At 51.5% G+C, this 22,067-nt stretch overlaps 1 protein-coding gene across 5 annotated transcripts in view; it reads left to right on the top strand.

The window, feature by feature from the left end:
• The window catches only part of DHRSX (dehydrogenase/reductase X-linked), a 228,925-nt gene that overhangs the window by 10,509 nt on the left and 196,349 nt on the right, over window positions 1-22,067 (top strand). For 4 of the 5 annotated variants that reach the window (XR_009257163.1, XM_058713716.1, XM_058713713.1 and 1 more), the window contains exon 2: window positions 15,541-15,648. The exons of the other annotated variant lie outside the window; for it this stretch is intronic. Coding sequence is in view for 3 of the 4 variants with exons in the window: in XM_058713716.1 (XP_058569699.1) it covers window positions 15,541-15,648 (108 nt within the window). In the remaining variant the exon portion in view is untranslated. The remainder of the gene's footprint in view (window positions 1-15,540; window positions 15,649-22,067) is intronic. 5 annotated transcript variants of the gene reach the window in all.

Genomic DNA, 22,067 nt, shown 5'->3' with positions numbered 1-22,067 from the left:
AGCCACGTATGAACACAGACACTATCCTTGCTCGTGCTGGGCAGGGACAGGGGTCTAACAAGGAATGGGCTGCCCACCCTTTGCCCGAGGGCTGCAGTGGGCTCGTCCTCGATGCTGGGCTCCTGGAGCTCACCACCTGTGCGTCCTCTGCTGGGGTCAAGGCACAGGGAAGCTTTTCTTCCCTGTGTGGTGGCGATGTGCAAGACTGCTTATCTGTGGTCAGGTCCAAGTGTGTCCATCCATCCATCCATGCAGGCATGTATCCAGCCAGCCAGCCAGCCAGCCATGTATCCATCCATCCATCCATCCATCCACTCACCCATTCATGTATCCATCCATCCATCCATCCATCCATCCATCCATCCATCCATCCATCCATCCACTCACCCATTCATATATCCATCCATCTATCCATCCATCCATCCATCCATCCATCCATCCATCCATCCATCCATCCATCCACTCACCCATTCATGTATCCATCCATCCATCCATCCATCCATCCATCCATCCATCCATCCATCCATCCACTCATCCATCCATCCATCCATCCATCCATCCATCCATCCATCCATCCATCTGTCTGGGTCTGCAGTGTTTCTGTGTCTTCCTGGCCAGGTTGTTCTTGGGTTTCCTCATGCCGTTGTACACCTGATCCTCAAGGCAACCCCTCCTGGTGTCTGTGAAGTGAGGCCCTGCAATGTGGCCGAGCTGTTCTTGTGACATTTCAGAGCTCATGGCTGCGGCTTGTGGCCTCGCTCAGCTTCGCCAGGGTGGCCCCCTTGGCCACGTTTTTCTGACCATTGGCGGCTTCCTTTCTCTGTCCGTGCAGGTGCAAGGTCACGTTTCCTTGGGCTGCTGTAACAGTCCTGGTGAAGCCTCCTGTCCTCTGCTGGGTCCCGAGGGATGCACACTGGCCCCATGCTCTTAGCACACAGGCACCTCAGCCATTTGAGACAATCTTGTGCCCAGAACCCGGTTCCCAAGACACGGCCTGCAGCCACCGTGTAGACATTCCCTGCTTGCCAGACACATAGACCCAGGGTCCCTCCTGGACCAGTGACTCCCAGCCTTCCTCGTCCCTGGGTTCTTTGGGTGCTGGTGCATGTCAGGGCCCTGTAAGCTGTTTCTGCAAGGCTGGGGGTCTCTGTGCAGCCCCTCTGTTCATGCTGCCCACATTCCTTTCTCTGGGCACATTCTCAGACTCTCCGCTCAGCTCTCAGACCTCTGGCCACAGACAAGGTCCGTCCCACCTCCTGCATCCAGTGGCTTCTTCATTGTCCCAGACATGCTGCATTCTCCCGGTGACAGGAGACAAGGCGTGCATTTCGCAGGGGACCGACAGCAGATGGGGGGGCACATTCTTCAGGAGCAGCTTCCTTGGGGATGTGGGCCGTCGCAATCTCGGTTAGGATGATGGAGCCCTGTGGCCTCTGCACCTGTCTCTGAAGTGCGTTTCATCTCAGAGGTTTGGGATGGGGGGACGTTTTTCCTAAGAAGCTCATGGCTGGGTTTTCCCAGAAAGGACCTGGTGACTGTACAGCAGGCAGGAAGGACGATGTCTCATGCACAATGTCGGGGACATCGGCTCTGCTCTTTATGGGTAGATGGCAAGGTCACCGTAATTACGTCCATGTTAATTTGTTATGTACGTAGTAAGCTTTGTGATTCTGTGTCTGCATGGGATGGATTCTGTGTTTATATATATCCTATTTATATCTGTTTATGTCTATAGTCCATTGCATAGTCTACCTGCCTATCAATTCCCTATCTATTATGTATGTACTATTTGTCTCTCAGTGTATCCATCCATCCGTCACCCACCCAGCCATCCTTCCATTCATCCCTCCCCTGCATCCATTCATCCATCCATCTGTCTATCCATCCATCCATCCATCCATCCATCCATCCATCCATCCAACCACCCACCCACCCATTCAACCATCCATTCATCCGTCCATCCATGATGCATCCATCCATCCTCTATATTCATCCCTCCATCCATCCATCCCTCCCTTCCATTCATCCACCCATCCATTCATCCATCAACTGTCCATTTGTCCATCCATCCATCCATCCATCCATCCATCCATCCCCTATATTCATCCCTCCATCCATGCATCCCTCCCCTCCATGTATCCACCTATCCATCCATCCATCCAGCCAGCCAGCCAGCCAGCCATCACCCACCCATCCATCCTTCCATTCATCCCTCCCCTGCATCCATTTATCCATCCATGCGTCCATCCATCCATCCATCCATCCATCCATCCATCCATCCGTGCATCCATCCAGCCGTATATTCATCCCTCCATCCATCCATCCCTTCCTTCCCTCCCTCCATCCATCCCTCCATCCATCATTCCCCTATATTCATTCCTGCATCCATCCATCCATCCATCCTTCCATTCATCCATCCATCCAGTCAGCCAGCCAGCCAGCCCTATATTCATCCCTCCATCCATCCCTTCCCTCCCTCCATCCATCCATCCCTCCATCCATCATTCCCCTATATTCATCCCTGCACCCATCCATCCATCCTTCCATCCACCCATCCATCCATCCATCCATCCATCCATCCATCCATCCAGTCAGCCAGCCAGCCAGCCCTATATTCATCCCTCCATCCATCCCTTCCCTCCATCCATCCATCCATCCATCCATCATTCCCCTATATTCATCCCTCCATCCATCCACCTATCCATCCATCCATCCAGCCAGCCAGCCAGCCAGCCAGCTATCTATCCATCCATCCACCCACCCATCCATCCTTCCATTCATCCCTCCCCTGCATCCATTTATCCATCCATGCGTCCATCCATCCATCCATCCATCCACCCGTGCATCCATCCAGCCGTATATTCATCCCTCCATCCATCCATCCCTTCCTTCCCTCCCTCCATCCATCCCTCCATCCATCATTCCCCTATATTCATTCCTGCATCCATCCATCCATCCATCCATCCTTCCATTCATCCATCCATCCAGTCAGCCAGCCAGCCAGCCAGCCCTATATTCATCCCTCCATCCATCCCTTCCCTCCCTCCATCCATCCATCCCTCCATCCATCATTCCCCTATATTCATCCCTGCACCCATCCATCCATCCTTCCATCCATCCATCCATCCATCCATCCATCCATCCATCCATCCATCATTCCCCTATATTCATCCCTCCATCCATCCACCTATCCATCCATCCATCCATCCAGCCAGCCAGCCAGCTATCTATCCATCCATCCACCCACCCATCCATCCTTCCATTCATCCCTCCCCTGCATCCATTTATCCATCTGTGCATCCATCTGTCTATCTGTCCATCCGTCCATCCATCCATCCTTCCCCTATATTCATCCCTCAGTCCACTCATGCCTCTCCTGCATCCATTCATCCAACCATCCATGTATCTCCTATGTCCTATATAGAGATGTCCTGTTGGTTTTGTTGTTCTGGAGAACTCTGACCACCACACAGCCACACATCTGAATCTGGATCTATTTATTTTTTATGAGGGATTGACACATGCACTTAGGAGGCCATGAAGTGTCATGATCTGCCTGCCATGTGATTCATTCTGAGTCTGAAGGTCTGAGAACCAGGGACACCGATGTCCAAGGGCAGGAGGAGATGGATGAGTCACCTCCAGCAGAGACAGCACATTATCCCTCCCTCCACGTGTTTGGTGCTACTCCTGCCGTTCACTGATTAGACCAGGCCCACCCAGAGTGCAGAAAACCCTCGGCTTGACCCAATCCTCCGAATCAAATGTTGATCCCTTCCAGAAACACCCTCACAGACACTCCCAGGAGGAATGAATGCTTCCCCAGCTCTCTGAGCTTCCCTCAACACCGTCAAGTTGGCATGTATGATTCACCATCACACGGGCTGGTTGACGAGAGCACTTGAGTGAATGCAGCTGGGCCAGACGCCCCGACTGTCATGCCCAGTCGACTCTCCCCTTCAACCACACTGCTCAGGGTTTGCTCCCAGCCCACGGGAGGGGAGGAGCTTATATTCACTTGCAAAAGCAGTGCTACTTAGAAATACCCTGCACATGCCCAGGATACGCCCTCTGTGTCTTGCACAGGAAGCATATTTTCTTCTACTTATTCTTCCTCCCGGGACAGATATTTCCTTGGCGGTGGGCTCTTCCTGAACACCACATCTAGCATAGCCTGGTGTTTCTTTTCCTTTCTTTTCTTTTCTTTTTTCTTTTTTTTTAAATTAACAGATTTTATTTTATTTTTTAGAGGAGTTTTAGGTGCACACACAGCAAAGTTGAGGGGAAAATACAGAAATGTCCCCGGTTTCCCTGCATAGTTGAATTTACATGAGACTTTACGCCTGGCGTTGTACGGACTGTGGATTTGCACACACGTACGGTGATGCGTGTCCATCATCAGAGTGACGTACAGACCCACGGCACGCCCCTAAACATTGTCTGTGCTTGCCCTCCTCATCCCTCCCTCCCCAGCCCCTGCCGGCAGCCCATCTTCCTTCTGTCCCCATGGCTTTGCCTTTTCCAGGATGTCTTATAGCTGGAATCACACAGGATGAAGCCTTTCCAGACTTTTTGGGTTTTTTCCACTTAGTAATGTGCATTGAAGGTAATTTCATGTCTTGTCATGGCTGGAGAGCTCATTTCTATTTCACACTGAATAATATTCCCTTGCCTGCGTGGGCCCCGGTGGATGCATCCATCCACCTGCCCAAGGACAGTTGTGGGAAAAACTTGTGAAATAAATCAGGACAGATGGGTTAGGACCACACAAGGATGCAGCTTCCTCTGGTCACAAGACGAGACGTCCTCCGGCACTTGGGTCATCTGGGTGCCTTATCCACGGCCCCTTGGCCCCGCTGGCCGTCCGCTGCCCAAGTCCCTGCCGTGTCTGTTGCTGACTTCTTGTTCCTTCCACCCATACGTTCACCCTGCTCTTCCAGGGAACCAGCCATACGAAGGGAATATGTGCAGAGCCCTGTGGGTCTTGGGTTCGTACTGGCATATTTCTTGGGATTGCCGCTCTGACCCGTTGTTGTCCTCACTCAGGGCAGTGGCTTCTCACACGAAGGAGCTCACTCCCTTAGCTGGGTCCGATCTTCCAGGCGGTGGCCGTGGGCGCCTGTTGTAGGACACGGCATATATTTTCTGATGGTCAATTTTATGCGTCCTCTTGGCTGCGCCGTGCAGTGCGGGCATGTGGTCAAACACCGGTTTGCACGTTGCTAGGAAGATATTTCTCAAGGAGGTGGACATTGCAATCAGCAGACGACCCTCTATACTGTGGGTGGGCCTCGTCTGATCAGTTGAAGGCCTCACAAGAAAGGACACTGAGCTCCCCAGAGGGAGAAGGAATTCTGTCTCCAGGCAGCCTTTGGACTCCGGCTGCAGCCTTAGGTTGTCCCTGGGTCTCAGCCTCCTGGCCGGCCCTGCAGAATGGAGACAGACACCCTCAAATGCATACAATTGGCACGAACCAATTCCTTACGTCAAATCTCTCTCTGTCTCTTTCTCTCCTTGTCTCTGCCGGTGTCTGCTGGTCTCTTCTCCGGAGAACCCTGGCGAGTACATACTTCCTGCGTAAGAGACGCGGGGTCCCAGGGATATAAGGGCCAGACTAGTTACTTAGTGAACTGATTTATTTGGAGACAGAGAGAGAGAAATATTTAGTTAGCTAATTACTTAGTAAACGGATTTATTTGGAGAGAGAGAGAGAGAGAGAGAGAGAGCAGAGGAAGAGCACAGACACACAGAGAGAATCCCAAGCAGACTCTGTGCTGTTACCACGAGGCTCGAACCCACTCACCGCGAGATCATAACCTGAGCCGAAATCAAGTGCCCAACCGACTGAGCACCCCCCCCCTTCCAGGCGCCCCGATGTTCACGTTCTTTTGCAAAACGTCTTTGCGCACAAAAGCACGTTCCCTTCATTCCCGAGACCCTTTCGGTGCCACGGAATTAAACGGTTTCCGGACGCGGTCGCCGTGACCCCGCTTTTTCCCTGCAGGACTTCTGCACACCCGGGTGTGCGCACAGCTATCCTGTGACCCCTTCCCCAGCCGCTGGCGCTCGCCGGCACGAGGTCGACCCCGCACGTTCAGGTTCCAGACAAAGAAGAGGGCCCCCCGGGTCTCTACCCGCGAGGTGCACGGGACCTGCCTCTCGCGGTGCCTGCGAACGTGACGCCCTCGCCAAGCCCCCGGGCGTTGGAGGGATTGGTTACTTTTTAACCCGGAGCCGCTCGCAGGTGCACCGGGAAGCTGCTAAGACCCGCGGTGAGTGCTGCCCCCCGCCGGCGGCCTCACCCAAGGTCCCGGGACGGCTGCGTGGCCGCGACCCGGGTACGGCGCAGGCTGCGCCACGCTCCCTCTGCTACCCGCCGGACACGAGCTGCTGTGTGGGGCTTCATCCTTTGTCTCTTTGCACCGGCTTTTCAGGGAAGGACACAAGGCACGTGGGGTCGACCCGAGCACCGTCGGGGAGGAAATGGGGCGGGAAGGGTGCCCGGCTCAGCCCCTCCAGCCAGGCTGCCGCGTCCCGGGACGGACGCGTGTCCCGCACGGACCTGTGCACGCGTGCGCACCGGTCACGAGGGTGTGAATTGGGCTCCCCCCACACCACCAGAGACACCCTGAGGTCTTAGCCCCTGGTACCTGCCAGGGGGTCGTCTTTGGAAGCGGGGTCTCTGCAGATGGTCAGGTAGGATGCGGTCACTAGGGCTGCGGTCCTTACGAGGAGAGGAGATCAGGACACAGACACGTAGGGAGGGACGACCACCTGGGGACCCGGGGGGAAGACGGCATCTGTGCACCCAGAGGAGAGGCCTCGGGACAAACCAGCCTCGGCGGGGCCTGGACCTCAGCCTCCCAGCTTCACCCCTCCAGGACCTCAGACCCCCAGCCCCCACCCTGCCTGGACCTCATACCCCCAGCCTCAGCCCTGCCTGGATCTCAGCCTCCCAGCCTCACCCCTGCCTGGACCTCAGACCTCCAGCCTCCACCCTGCCTGGACCTCAGACCCCCAGCCTCCACCCTGCCTGGACCACAGACCCCCAGCCTCCACCCTGCCTGGACCTCAGACCTCCAGCTTCCACCCTGCCTGGATCTCAGACCCCCCAGCCTCACCCCTGCCTGGACCTCAAACCCCCAGCCTCAGCCCTGCCTGGATCTCAGCCTCCCAGCCTCACCCCTGCCTGGACCTCAGACCCCCAGCCTCACCCCTCCTGGACCTCAGACCCCCAGCCTCAGCCCTACCTGGACCTCAGACCCCCCAACCTCACCCCTACCTGGACCTCAAACCCCCAGCCTCAGCCCTGCCTGGATCTCAGCCTCCCAGCCTCACCCCTGCCTGGACCTCAGACCCCCAGCCTCCACCCTGCCTGGACCTCAGACCTCCAGCCTCCACCCTGCCTGGACCTCAGACCCCCAGCCTCAGCCCTGCCTGGACCTCAGACCCCCAACCTCAGCCCCTCCTGGACCTCAGACTCACAGCCTCAGCCCTGCGTGGATCTCAGACTCCCAGACTCAGCCCTGCCTGCATCTCAGACCCCCAGCCTCAGCCCTGCCTGGACCTCAGACCCCCAGCCTCCACCCTGCCTGGACCTCAGACCCCCAGCCTCACCCCTCCTGGACCTCAGACCCCCAGCCTCACCCCTCCTGGACCTCAGACCCCCAGCCTCCACCCTGCCTGGACCTCAGACCCTCCAGCCTCGGCCCTACCTGGACCTCAAACCCCCAGCCTCAGCCCTGCCTGGATCTCAGCCTCCCAGCCTCACCCCTGCCTGGACTTCAGACCCCCAGCCTCCACCCTGCCTGGACCTCAGACCCCCAGCCTCAGCCCCTCCTAGATCTCATACTCCCAGCCTCCACCCTGCCTGGACCTCAGACCCTCCAGCCTCGGCCCTACCTGGACCTCAAACCCCCAGCCTCAGCCCTGCCTGGATCTTAGCCTCCCAGCCTCACCCCTGCCTGGACTTCAGACCCCCAGCCTCCACCCTGCCTGGACCTCAGACCCCCAGCCTCATGTCTCCTGGACCTCAGACCCCCAGCCTCCATCCTGCCTGGATCTCAGACTCCCAGCCTCACCCGTCCTGGATCTCAGACTCCCAAACCCAGCCCTGCCTGGACCTCAGACCCCCATACTCAGCCCTGCCTGGATCTCAGACTCCCGGCCTCAGCCCTGCCTGGATCTCAGACTCCCAGCCTCTGGTCCTGCCTGGATCTCAGACTACCGGCCTCGGCCCTGCCTGGATCTCAGACTCCTGGCCTCAGCCCTGCCTGGATCTCAGTCCCAGGCTTGGCCCCACCTAGATCTCAGACTCCCAGCCTCCAGGACTGGGAGACAACAGATGTGTGTTGTTGAAGCCCCCAGGTCAGTGGGACATCTTTGGGGAGACCTTCTGTTGCCCTAGACGTAGACAGATAGGCCTCATCTTGTACAGAATGAAGGTGAGCTTGGGAACATGGCAGGTGTGTCTGGTGAGGTCTCAGACAGGAATTGGGAACAGGTTCTCGGACACTGTGGAGGCAAGGTGGTCCTTGCAATCGAGTGAGGGAGGCCTTGGCTGAGTTGTGTGCTAGTGTTGGGTGGAAGGTAGACCTCACCCGTGGGGGAATTGGACGTTTCGTGGAGTAGATTTCTGAGCAAACTCTGCTCGGTGTGGGCTGGCTGCTCGCTGCTTACAGGAGAATGTGACACCTGAGGCACACTCCCGTAGGCGGTAGTGAAGCTCCGTGGGGCCAGAACTTGAAGCTTGGGGAGAGCTCTGACCTTGTCCACGTTGCCCAAGATGAGACCGTGTGCTCTGGACACAATAGCAAGGATGTGGCTGGACCGCTGTCTGCTAAAGAGATATGTGTGTGATGTGTGAATGCAGTCGGCCAGTCCGCAGAATATTGCGCGGGATATACTTATGCTGAAATTGGTCGTGTATCTGCAATTCAATACATATATGTATTTATTCATTTAAAATTTTTTTTTTAATGTTTATTTATTTTTGAGACAGAGAGAGACAGAGCATGAATGGGGCAGGGTCAGAGAGAGAGAGGGAGACACAGAATCCGAAACAGGCTTCAGGCTCTGAGTGGTCAGCACAGAGCCCGACGCGGGGCTCGAACTCATGGACCGTGAGATCATGACCTGAGCTGAAGTCAGACGCTCAACCGACTGAGCCACCCAGGCGCCCCTACATATATGCATTTAAACATCCATCCGTCTGTCCATCCATCCGTTATCTATGTACCTATGTGTCTACCTAACTACCTATCAATTCTATCTATCTATCTATCTATCTATCTATCTATCTATCTATCATCTATCTATATATCCATCAAATCTATCTATCTATCTATCTATCTATCTATCTATCTATCTATCCATCCATCCATCAAATCTATCTGTCTATCTATGTATCTATGTATCTATCTATCTATCTATCATCTATCTGTCCATCCATCCATCCATCCAATCTATCATCTGTGTATCTACGTATCCATCCATCCATCCATCCATCCATCCATCCATCCATCCATCCATCATATGTGTATATCTACCTAATGTGTCTATCTATCTATCGATCCATCCGTCCATCCAACCATCATCTGTCTCTCTCTACATATGTATTTCTTATCATCTTAAGGAATTGGCTCATGGAGTGATAGAGGCAGCTAAATCCAAAATCTGCAGGGTGGACCAGTAGGCTGGAAACCCAGGGCAGATTTACAGTTTGAATCTGAAGAGTATCTCCTGGGGGAATGCCGTCTTGCTCAGAGAATGTCAGTCTGTTAACATTAATGCCGTTAACTGCTTAGAAAAGGCCCACCCACATTAGGGAGGAAAATTTGCTTTTCTCACACTCTATTGATTTCTGTGTTAATGTTATCCAAAACAAACAAACAAACAAACAAACAAACAAACAAACAAACAAACAGATTCACAGAAACACCCAGAATGCTGTTTGACCCCATATCTGGGCACCGCGGCCCAGCTAAATCAGCTATCCTGAAAGCCGTGATGCTCATGCCTGTGATATCGTTGTCCGGGGCTCAGCAGCCCCGGAGCTCATCAGCCAGAGGGATCGGGGGCTCTAAGGTCAGGGCGTGGGGATTTCACAGCCTGACTCCTGGACCATGTCAGGTGTGGTGGTGTTAGCCTCTTGCTCTGGAAGTCAGCTCTCTGGGCACGGCGGGGGTTGGCCCACAGCCTGCATCTGTGCTGGAAACGAGGGCGTTAGGCTCGTCCTTGGCACGGGGGGCACTCGGGGAACTGAGTCCCTTGACCTCAAATCCAGTGCCTTTCTGTGGGCACCTCCTCCCCCCACTTTCCATGGGGCGTGCCTCCTCATTTCCTCCTTTGGGTTGGGCCTCGCTGGCTTGTTCAGACTTTTGCGTGTGTGGGAAACTGCAGGTCGAACCTCCTTGCTCTGAGTGTAGCAATATCTGCCCCTCGGTTTCCCCTTCACATTCCTGTTTTCCTGAAATGAACCTTTTTTTTTTTTTTCTTCCCTTGGCTTTGTGTGGCAGCCTCTGTGAGAAGGCACCTGTTTTCCTTCCCATTCTGGTGACGGTCGGGGGCGGTGGGGGGGCCTCATTTCAACACAGTGAGGACCTTTGTTCTTCTAGAAGAAAAAGGCTCCTTGAGCTTAGCTTGTGGTAAAAGATCGTCAGCGGGCAAACCCTTCCTGGCATCGGCACAAAAACGCGTGAACAGAACATGTGACACCTGCATTTTGATGCACGGGCGTGTAAGTGTGTATCAGTCAGTGTCTAAATCTGAGCAGCTGCTGGCAGGTGGCCAGTCGAGATGGCTGCTGAGGGCGGCTTGGGAGAGGGTGTGCGTGCCCAGGGGTGCAGCCTGTGGAGTCAATGGGGTCCGTCTCTCCTGCCCGTTGCGCTAAGCGGCCCTCAGATCTGCTTTTCCAAATGCTCCCTCAGAAGTCCCTCCTGCTGGACCTGCTTTCCACTGTCCCTTCTGCCTCGAGGATGCTCGCTGGGCCTTGTCTGCGACACGCAGCTCACACCCCCGCCCCCTGCCCGTGGAAGTGAGCTCAGTCTCCCCGGGACCCCCTCTCAGTCGTGTGTCGCAGGGACGCATCAGGGGGCCGCCTCTCAGTGTTGCACTGTCGCTGTCATTCCGTGCAGCCTTCCTGGGGCTCACACACGCACCCCCGGTGCCACGAGACAAAAATCTTGTCTGTTCCTCTGTTTGAAGACTGTTCCCATCACTCCTTCTGTGTCTTCAAAAGATGCCCCCGATGGAAGATGCGAGGAAGCCTTTGATGTGTGGTGCTGATTTAACACGTGTCCATTGAAAAGGTGGCGGGAGAGCCATCTCTGGCATGTCTGCCCTTTTCTCTTTGGCTGCCAGGAAGCTCAAGGCGGAAATTGCTCTTGGAGCTCCGTGGGAGGGGGGGGGTCTTACGATCGGCATAGATGCAGATGATTTTTAATCTTCCCAGGTGGTTCAGATCTATCTCTGGAACTGAGTTTGAGGATTTGATTTACTCCCCCCACCCCCCCCCACACCCGTTATTAACATGCATCGTATAAGCAACTTCCATAAATTATATTTGCACACCTTGAACATGGAGCCTGAAGTTTTTATCGTTTCAGATCGTTTGTGTTCATTTGGCTTAATCCTGGGAAGCTTTACGGCTCAGGATCTGTGTCTTTAACTTTGAAGTTGGGAAAATAGAAGGTGTTATTTTTCCAAAGAGCACATACTACACACTAAGGGCAGAGGTAGTAATAGAAGGAGACTTTTAAACATGTCTTGCAGCGTAAGGGCACCGGGGTGGCTCAGTGGGTTCCGCGTCCGACTTCCGCTCAGGTTACAATCTCCTGGCTCGTGAGTTCGAGCCCCACGTCAGGCTCTGCACCGACAGCCTGCTTGGGATTCTCTCTGTCTCCCCCTCTGTGCCCCTCCCTGGCTCACGCTCTCGTGAAATAAGTAAATAAACTTTAAAAAAAAAAAAAAGATGTCTTGCAAAATTAAGTTTTGCATCGTAACTTTATATCCGGAAACAACACTCACGACCTTGAGGCACCTGGTACCTCCTATCACGCTGTTGGGGATTCTGGTATCTCGAAAATCACAGCCGGTGTTAAGTGAAGATTCGTTCGTGTATTTCCGTGGAAGCCTGGAATCTTGTCTCCCAACACAGCAGGGGTGCGTTTTCCCTGTAAACCCATCTCCTTGAGTCTTTATGAACCAGGGCATTTGTCTCGTTGCTGTTTCCCTGTCGGGCTGGTCATCGCTGTTCTGATGGGATCGTCAACCCAAAGACCACCCCCGGGGCCATATGTTTGAGACAAAGTCTGCAATGGGAATGGCATCCATATTGCACAGGGATCCTTCCCACCAGGAGACGGGCGTGGGCAGGACGCGTGTGATTAAGCTACGTTAAGGTTAATGCTGTGCTCGCTCAGGAAATGATTGATTTCAGAACAAAAGGAATTCATGTTCACGTCCATTCCGGAAACACGCAAAGCCACGAGGAAGGAAATTAAGTCAAGGTCGGTATTCTTACGACCTCTCTCCCGTGTGAAATTCTCAGTCACCGTTTCTTTCTTTCTTTCTTTCTTTTTTTTTTTTAAGTTTATTTATTTTGAGAGCCAGTGGGGGAGGGGCAGGAGAGAGGGACACAGAGAATCCCAAACAGGCTCGGAATCATTCTTCGTTTCTTAAAATACTTCTCTCTCTTCCTCCGATTCCACTCACATGCCTACTAGACCGTTTCATATTGGCCGTGACCCTTGGGAGCTCTGTTTTTGTTTTTATTTTTTTTTTCCACTTAAAAAAATATTCCCTTTGTATTTTAGCTTAAATAATGTTTCTTCATGGTTATTTTTGAAGGAGAGGCAGAGTGAGAGCAGGGGAGGGGCAGAGAGAGGTGGAAACACAGAATCAGGCTCCAGGCTCCGAGTTGTCAGCACAGAGCCTGATGCAGGGGTTGAACTCATGAACCGTGAGATCATGACCTGAGCCGAAGTTGGATGCTTAACCGACTGAGCCACCTGGGGGGCCCCGACTTAACATACACATTTCATGTGTGTATATATTATATATGGATATATATCCTGCTTTCTGTTTCTTTCTCTGTAAGCAGCATGGCTAGCCATTTCTGGACAGGAAGTGTGTGTAAATCGGGAGGGTCTGGGGGCCTCGTCTGTTATGATTTAAGCATTAAGCACTGCCCGTCAATCTCGCTTTGGGATGAAAGGTTAGGACTGCTTACAAAGACCTTGCTGTCTGCCTTTTGCTGGTGACCCTGAGTGCTGTGAGACGTCCTGTCCAGGTAAATACAAGGGTGTGCGTGTCCCCGCGTTGGGACACCAGGCTCCCCTCCTCTCTTGGACCTTGGGTCCTCACCTCTGTCACCTGTAAAAGAAACGTGGGACTGGACCGTCGCTCATGCATTTTCCCTGCAGAACCTCTCTGCGATCCTGCTGTCCTCCCATCAGTAGGCCACGAGAACAGCCTGGTTAAAAAGAGCGTGCATCCTGCTGGGACCTAAACCCACCTGAGGGGAGGGCTCCCGGTTGTTGAGTGGAGCCTGGGTGTCTGCAGACTTGCTGTGTAGCCTGAAGGAGTCGCATGGAGTGAGGTCCTTTAGAGAAGTTGCCCCAGCCAGAGACACTCTTCCTGGTGGAGACTGTGTTTTCAAATGTTTCAACGTCCGTAGGGCAGGGAAGATATCCAGTTGGCCTGCTCAGGCTTTCCTTTGTAGGCTTAGTTCTTCATTTTAGGGACGAGAATGCCTGACCGTGGCGGCACGTGCCCGTGGAAGGAAAGTGGATTCCTGGAAGGATCTCCTAACACGGGGATCAAAGCTGGTCCTTGCCCAGCAGGTGCAATTCTTCACCTGCACTTGGGCCATGCTTGCAGGGCTGCTGACCCTTTGTTCCCTGTGTGATCGCACAGACCGAAGGTGGGCGGGGAGACCCCAAGGTGTGGACGTGGGGCAGGCTGTACATCCCTACGCACGGGGACGCAGGCTGCGGTGACGATCCTTGGCTTCACCTTGGAAGCGTGTGCTGTATCTCCAAGGGAGATTTTTAGAAGTGATTTTGCGGGACCACACGATGAATGCCTTTCATGTTGCACAATGTATTGGTCAGTGCCCCCACCCACATCGGGACTGTCCCATTTCAAATTCCTACCCACAATGCCAGACACGTGTGCCATCCAAGTGGATGCACTTTTGCTACTCGGATGGTACCTCAGGGGCTTTTCACAAGTATTTTTCTTATTCGGTACAAACCCAAAGGCCGTTATAAAGACCATGCCGTATGTTTTCATATACACGGCGATCTTTGCCCCTTTTTCGTTATAGACTGTTTTTTTCCTTGATTTTTAACAACTCTTACAAACAAGAAAATACCTCTTTGCATGTGATAGGATTGCAATTTTTTTTTCGAGTTTATCATTTTTTTTTTCTAACTTTGCTTTTGGTGTCTTTTTTTTTCCACCAGTGAAATTTGTTTACTCAATTTTTCTCACGTTTGACTTATAATTAGGGATGGCTTTTTGTACTCTGAGATTAAAGATAAACGTATTCATGCTTTTTTTGTAATATCTTCATTGTGTGACTTCTTCTTCTTGGTTGTTTGATGTGTACTATGAGGTATGGGTCTAATTTTTCTTTTTTTGCCCCAATGTCTATTTAGGTGACCCAACACCATTTATTAAAACGTTCATCTTGGTCACCTTTTTCGTACGCTGAAGCTCTCCTCACTGGCCAGTTCCTGGAGGAGGAGCACGCTTTTCAAATGCAAACCAACCCGTCCACAGCCCTCACCCCACTGCCTCCAAGACCCCACTCTGGGCCATGATCCACATTATCCCCCCAGTCACTGCAGGGCCAGGGACCCACAACTAGGACAGCCCTTACCACCTGGAGAGCGCTGAAATCACCCACACTAGCCCATGCAAAACCAGCTTAGCCTGATTACCTCACCCATTTCTTTGCACGAGAAAGGCTCGAGTCCATGTTTCCTAGTCTGTCCGCGTCCTGACCCACCTGCTGCTTCCCCGTGGGGCCCCGCGGCGTGGCGTGCCCCCTCCTCTTGGGCAGTGTGATCAGGAAACTTCTTTTTCACTGGCAAGCAGTCACCCCCCAATCTGCTGCCCTTCTCCGTCCTTGGGCAACAGTAAAGCCTACACTTCCGACCCAAATACTCCCTGCCTGGTGTTGCCTGGGAACGTTTGCCCTGGACTCCTGTCCGCGGTTGTGAACACGACACCCGAGTCTGCTCAGGACCTTCCTGCCTGTTGCTGTGCTGCTATTCCAGTCGGTTCCTGCCACAGCCTCCCTGGGGTCAAGGGAGACGTTACAGGTGTCTCTCCCCAGGGTGTAATCGCTCATGACTGCCCCCCACCCCACGGTTCCGAGCCTGCGGGGAACCCACGAGGAACCAAACCACACGCACCGCACCACGCCTCCCCTGGCCCGTCCACGTTCTCCCGTGGTGGGGTTCTGATGCACGCACGCTCTGCCTGTCAGCCTCATGTTGATGTTTTTGTCTCTGATTCTGTCTCCTGCAGTTTTTCCCCCACAACCCGACCGTGTGGCCATAGTGACCGGAGGCACGGATGGCATCGGCTATGCCACGGCGAGGCAGCTGGCGAGGCTCGGCATGCACGTGATCATAGGTGACGATTGCATTTTTGGCTAACGCCAGGGAGCCAGAAGCTCGCGCGTGTCTGCATGCAGACAGTCGTTTGCTCGTGGGTGCGACGGTCCTTTGTGGAAAACACAAATGTCCTCTTTGCATCCCCAGCCCTACTGCATTAGGACCCACCTTAGTGACCTCATGTTACCTTAATCCCCTCTTTAAAGACCCACCCCCAAACACAACCACATTCTGAGGACCTAGGGCTCAGGGCTTCAGCGTATGAGCCTGGGGAAGACACAATGTAGTCCGTACCAGACTCTCAGCCTGTGTTCACAACGCTGGCTTCCTCTGCTACCAGATCCTATAGACACTGTATTTTCCCTTCTCCTATTCCAAACTCTCTCTGTTCCTTATCCCGGCTTCTAACTCCTCTTTGAAAATGAAGGGATTTTCCTTGCCTGGAAAAAGAGAGAGTTCCAAGGACCCATTTTGCTTTTGTTTAATAGTTCCAGAGAACTGGGGGTAGAATTTTTAATCACCTGGCAAAAATGCTATGTGCACATCAGCTTTGGGGAAAAAAAAAAAAACAAGCACTCAATGCTAATTATGTTCTCTTTTTTTTTTTTTGAGAGACAAAGAGAGTGCCTATGCCAGCAGGGGACAGGCAGAGGGAGAGACAGAGAGAGAGAGAATCTTAAGCAGGCACGGACCCTGACATGGGGCTCGAGGTCACAACCGCGAGATCATGACCTGAGCCACAATCAAGAGTCAGATGTTTAACTGCTGACCCAGGTGTCCCACTAACTACGTCCCCTACTGACATCATCTGCATTTAATTACTACCTTTTATGGTGTCTGTTTATATATAAATCGTATTACACGTCTCGTTTTAGCTGTTAAGGATTGCTTTCCACTTAAGACTTTCCAAATAACATTACGCATGGTCGTTTACTGAGCCATTAGTGATTTATTTCTTCCTTTCTCCCATTTTTTCCTGTATCTTTTGCCCGCTACCATCTATCGAAGGGTGGTTTTGGATCAGAAGCTCTAGTCGAGGCTGGGTATTTCAACATGAATGTGTTTTGTTCCTTCCTGGCTCTTCTGAGCTCAGGACACAGTCACGTTTCCCCTTTCCCAGTCCTTGGACACTGTTGGCATCCAGTTCTGCTTAAATGCATTAATATTAAAAATATGAATCCATTACGAAAATCCATTAATCCACTAAAATCCATTAATATTATAAACCAAAGGATACTGAGGTACAGATATAAAAATATGTAAGAACACAAACTCATCACGTAATGGCGTACATTAAGTGACCTCCTGGGGGGTTTAGCGACACCTACGATTGGCCCCTGTGAGGATCTTAAGCTTTATTTTGAGCCAGCTTCAACACGTGAACCCTGTTATGAAAGTGTATCTGGTTTCTGGCGGTGGCCAGGTCATAGACCCTGCCCAGACTTCTGTGTCTTGTCCACATTCTTAGGGGTTGGCCACCATGATATGGGTGATTGTTGATGTTGAAACTCACAGTCCTGAGTTCCATGGAGGATGTCTGGGGTGGGGGGCTCTTGACCCACATGGGGAACCTGAGGTCCAGCCAGTGTGGCCTTCTGTTTTCTTTGACCCACGTGGGTATACTCAGTGATTCCTTCGGTCCCGTAACCAAACAGACTCATACTCCTACATGTGAATCTTTTCTTACGCTTTTGCAAAACATGACTCCGCAGTTTAAAATTTTGTGTGTGTGTGTCACATGGCCCTTCCCACATTTCACTTTTTGAAAACCTATGGTTTCTTACAGTGATTCCTTCCTCACGGACCCACGTAGGCATCTCCCTGTCATGAACAATCGGGTCTGTTGAACGGAACATATTTCTCAGGCTTTGGGACAGGTGGATTACTTCTTGGTCTACCTCACCGTTTTCTTTCCTCGTCAGAGTGTTGTTTTCCTTCAGGGATGCATCCAAGTGCCCGTTGTCTGCATAGATGGGGAAATGTTTGAACAGTTTTTGACAAGTCCTTGCATGGGCTGTCTTTACCAATGTCCGCATCTTCCCTCGCAGATGAAGAGGGGTTGTTTGCAGATGTGGGGGTCTTACAGGAGAGAGGGCCTGTCTGAGTGTGCATTTCTAGACGTCTTCTTCAGTTTTAGCACCTCTGTGATGTGTTTATGTCTCCCTGGGACCTGAGCACATCAGGGGACAGGGCATGTGAGCAGACAGACTGGGTCCTCTAGGAGACTCCTGCTGTATCTGGGATTTCTGCCACCATGTGGAATAACTTGATCAAAGTGACATCAGGTCTTGAACACAAGGAGAAATAGGTGCCCTCTGAGGGACTGCTGAATTTAGGCTCGTGGCAGAAGGAAGCTTGTGGAGCAGGACAGGGAGGGAACGTCTGGTCTGAGAAAAGACAGAGGCTGTCATCCAGCCCTCGTTATCTCTGCCCTTGTGACTTCTCCAGTGCACTTGTCTGTTTCATCTTGTTAATTACTTATGAAACTGGGCAATGTTGCAATGCGAACAAAAATCATTCCATTCCTGTGCTGTTTGTTGCAGTGTGGTGGTTTAGGTCATGATGACATCTGGTTGATTAGGAGATCATGAGGTCTAGTTGGGTTGGGTCATGATGAAGTCTAGTTGGGTTAAGTGATGATGAGGTCTAGTTGACTTATATCATGATGAGGTCTGCTTGGGTTATATCATGATGAGGTTTAGTTGACTTTTATCATGATGAAGTCTAGATGGGTTATGTCATGATGAGGTCTAGTTGGTTAGGTGATGATGAGGTCTAGTTGACTTATATCATGATGAGGCTTAGTTGACTTATATCATGATGAAGTCTAGATGGGTTATGTCATGATGAGGTCTAGTTGGGTTAGGTGATGATGAGGTCTAGTTGACTTATATCATGATGAGGTTTAGTTGACTTTTATCATGATGAAGTCTAGATGGGTTATGTCATGATGAGGTCTAGTTGGTTAGGTGATGATGAGGTCTAGTTGACTTATATCATGATGAGGCTTAGTTGACTTATATCATGATGAAGTCTAGATGGGTTATGTCATGATGAGGTCTAGTTGGGTTAGGTGATGATGAGGTCTAGTTGACTTATATCATGATGAGGTTTAGTTGACTTATATCATGATGAAGTCTAGATGGGTTATGTCATGATGAGGTCTAGTTGGTTAGGTGATGATGAGGTCTAGTTGACTTATATCATGATGAGGTCTGGTTGGGTTATATCATGATGAGGTCTAGTTAACTTATATCATGATGAAGTCTGTATGGGTTACATCATGATGAGGTCTAGTTGGGTTGGGTGATGATGAGGTCTCCTTGGGTTATGTCATGATGACCTTCCTTGGGTTGGGTCCTGATGAGGTGGAGTTGGGTTACTTTATAGGGAGGTCACATTGGTGTAGGTCATGCTGAACTCTAGTTGAGTGAGCAGTATGTCGTACAGACACAATGCAGTGACAGCATGTGAGCAAGCATGTGGCACCCATGCGTGCAAGGACTGGAACCCTGATTGTTACCACCTCCTCATTTAGGTGATGTTTGCTGAGCACCAGGAACATCCCTGCTGGCAGCAAAGTTCTCATTTTCTTGAGCAAAGCAGAGTAAGCTCCACCTGTGCTCTTTTCCACAGAGCTTCTGATGTCTGCGTTTACACCTTCACCATGGGTCACAGTGTGACCCTCTCCGTCAGTCCGATCGAGTGTGGAATCTTCCCTGCTTCCCGAGTCTTTCAGGGCGTAATTGCCTGCATTCCGAGAGTGGCAATTTGTCATTTTGTGTGACAGTTGGATACAAGGCCACTTAATGAAATACCGTCATCGGACACTTTAACACAAATGTCGTATTAAGTAAAAAAGAAGACGTGTATATTCAGAAATTTCAAATCTGCTAATCCTGCGTCTGCTCATGTTTAGAGAATAATCAATTACTTACTAAAAAACTGAAAACAGAACTTGGCTTTAAGTCAAGCACGTTAATATTGCTGTACATCCATTAATTAGTTTCTCCCCTGCTCACAATATCTTAGTTATTATTGTTTCAGAACACTATTTTGGCGGAAGATGTTTGTTCCTCAGTCTTCATGACCAGCCATCTAAGGCGGAGAGCAAGGGCCAGTAAATATTTTTTCTGTGATGGGCCAGATAACAAATATTTCCGTAGGTGTGTTTCTCCCCGATCAGTTCCGCCTTCATAGCAACAAAGTGGTCACTGCCAGTATTTAAAGCTACAGGCGTAGCTGTTTTTTTTCCCCTTTTTACAACAAGGGGACCTTCAGATTTGGCCCTAGGCTCATAGTCTGCTGACCTTGCTTTAGGCTCAACATCTTACAAAAACCCCACACAAACAGATGGAAGTTACATTGCGTCTTGTAGACTCTCGAAATCCAGTGGATAGGATGCCGTCCAAAGAGAGAGAAGTGACTCAGTGCCTTGTCGACGTTATGGGTAGGACGTCTGTGGGACACGTGGCATGTGGAAAACTTAGCCCTCCAGAGGAAGGACTTGTAGACGGCAGACCCACTGTGTCTGTGCCCAGTAGCATCCTGGTCGAATTCTATCTGTTTTGCGATGTGTGCTCAGTAAACGTAGGAAAGACCTTTACCAAAAATGTGCCTAAGAGAGCGAGGCATGACCAGTCATGACCAGTTCCCCCTGCTGGTTGACGGCCCTCGCTTTCTCTGGCCCTTTCTGTCTTTTTTGGGAACGTAGAGGTTCTGTCCCACTTCCTGCGAGCTTCCACTGGACCACCCCTTGATGCCAAGATGGCAAATGCCAGAAGCTTGGGCCCAGCAGCAGGTCGCTATTTAATATTTAAAAATTGCATGGGATTTCACAAGTGAGCTCCCGCACGCATGTGTGCAAACAGCACGCAGAAATGCCTCTGAAAAGGATGGCTTGGTAATCTATTCTCATTGCGATTTTCAAGATGGTTCTAGCCCAGAGCACACCCAGCCGGCAGGGGCGGGACCCGGGTGAGAAGGTGGTAGGAGCCAGCCCCCTCCCTTGGGACATGCTGGACCCGGGCCACCTGGCCGTGCTCAAGGCTCTAGAAGCTTCACGCCCACACCTGTGTTCCTCAGATGCCAGGTCTAATCCCCTTCTGTGGAAGCGCTCCCATGACTCACCCCTGCAGGGACTTTCTGGGTTAGCTCATCCCTCCAAGGAGCTGAAAATCTGTCTCCAGTCCAGTTGCTTGTGAGCGCTGGTGTGTGGGCAGGCAGGGTCTCCCGAGCGTCTCCCCCACAACAGCAGCCCCATCAGGCACCCCTTAATAGCAGGACTCTGTGCTTAGGGACATTCGGAAAATAGTAGTACCCCAGCCTGCAACTGTCAGTGCACATTTACTTAGGAAGACAGTGAAGAAACCTTGTTCACTATTTTAATCCCAAATTTCATACTCTGTAATTAAAAAAAATTGTTTTGTTTTTTATTTTTAATTTATTTTTAGTTTTCTTAACATTTATTTGAGAGAGAGAGAGAGAGACAGAGGGTGAGCAGGGGAGAGGCAGAGAGAGAGGGAGACACAGAATCCGAAGCAGGCTCCAGGCTCTGAGCTGCAAGCACAGAGCCTGACGTGGGGCTCGAACCCACGAACCGTGAGATCATGACCCCAGCCAAAGTCAGCTGCTTAACCGACTGAGCCACCCAGGCATCCCTATTTAATTTTAACTTAATTTAATTTAACTTCATTTAATTTTATTTTACTTCATTTTGTTATTTTTTATTTTATTTATTTTGTTCTACAGTCTTTTAAAAAAAAATTTGTTTCTTTACATTTATTTTTGAGAGAGAGAGAGAGAGAGAGAGAGAGAGACAGAGTGTGAGCAGGGGAGAGGCAGAGAGAGAGGGAGACACAGAATCCGAAGCAGGCTTCAGTCTCCGAGCTGTCAGCACAGAGCCCAATGTGGGGCTCGAACCCACCAGCTGTGAGATCATGACCTGAGCCGAAGTCGCATGCTCAACCGACTGAGCCACCCAGGTGCCCCTCAATTATTTTTTAAGTAGGCTCTCCCAGGGACTTGAACTCACAACCCTGAGATTAAGAGTGGTATGGCCCACGGATGAGCTGGCCGTGGCCCCGTGTCGTCTGTATTTCAGCCATGACACCCCTCACACACAAAATACATGCCGCAGCCCTTCTACACTCACGTTCGGGAAAACCACACCTGCCGAGTTTTCACGAGGTCACCAATAAGGAAATGGGAAATCCCACGTACGTAGCGGGCACATCCCGTGATCAGTTTTACAGATCACACCACCAATGAGTGGACGGCCGCTGGGGTGGCTCAGTCGGTTGAGCATCTGACTCTTGATTTTGGCTCTAGGTCAAGATCTCGCAGTTCATGAGTTGGACCGCCAAGTTGGGCTCTGCACTGACCACGGAGCCTGCTTGGGATTTTCTCTCTCTCTCTCTCTCTCTCTCTCTCTCTCTC

This window comes from Neofelis nebulosa, chromosome X (assembly GCF_028018385.1).
Source record: "Neofelis nebulosa isolate mNeoNeb1 chromosome X, mNeoNeb1.pri, whole genome shotgun sequence".
Taxonomy (NCBI): domain Eukaryota; kingdom Metazoa; phylum Chordata; class Mammalia; order Carnivora; family Felidae; genus Neofelis; species Neofelis nebulosa.
Note: the sequence above shows the minus strand (reverse complement) of the source record. Positions and strands in the feature narration are given on the sequence as shown.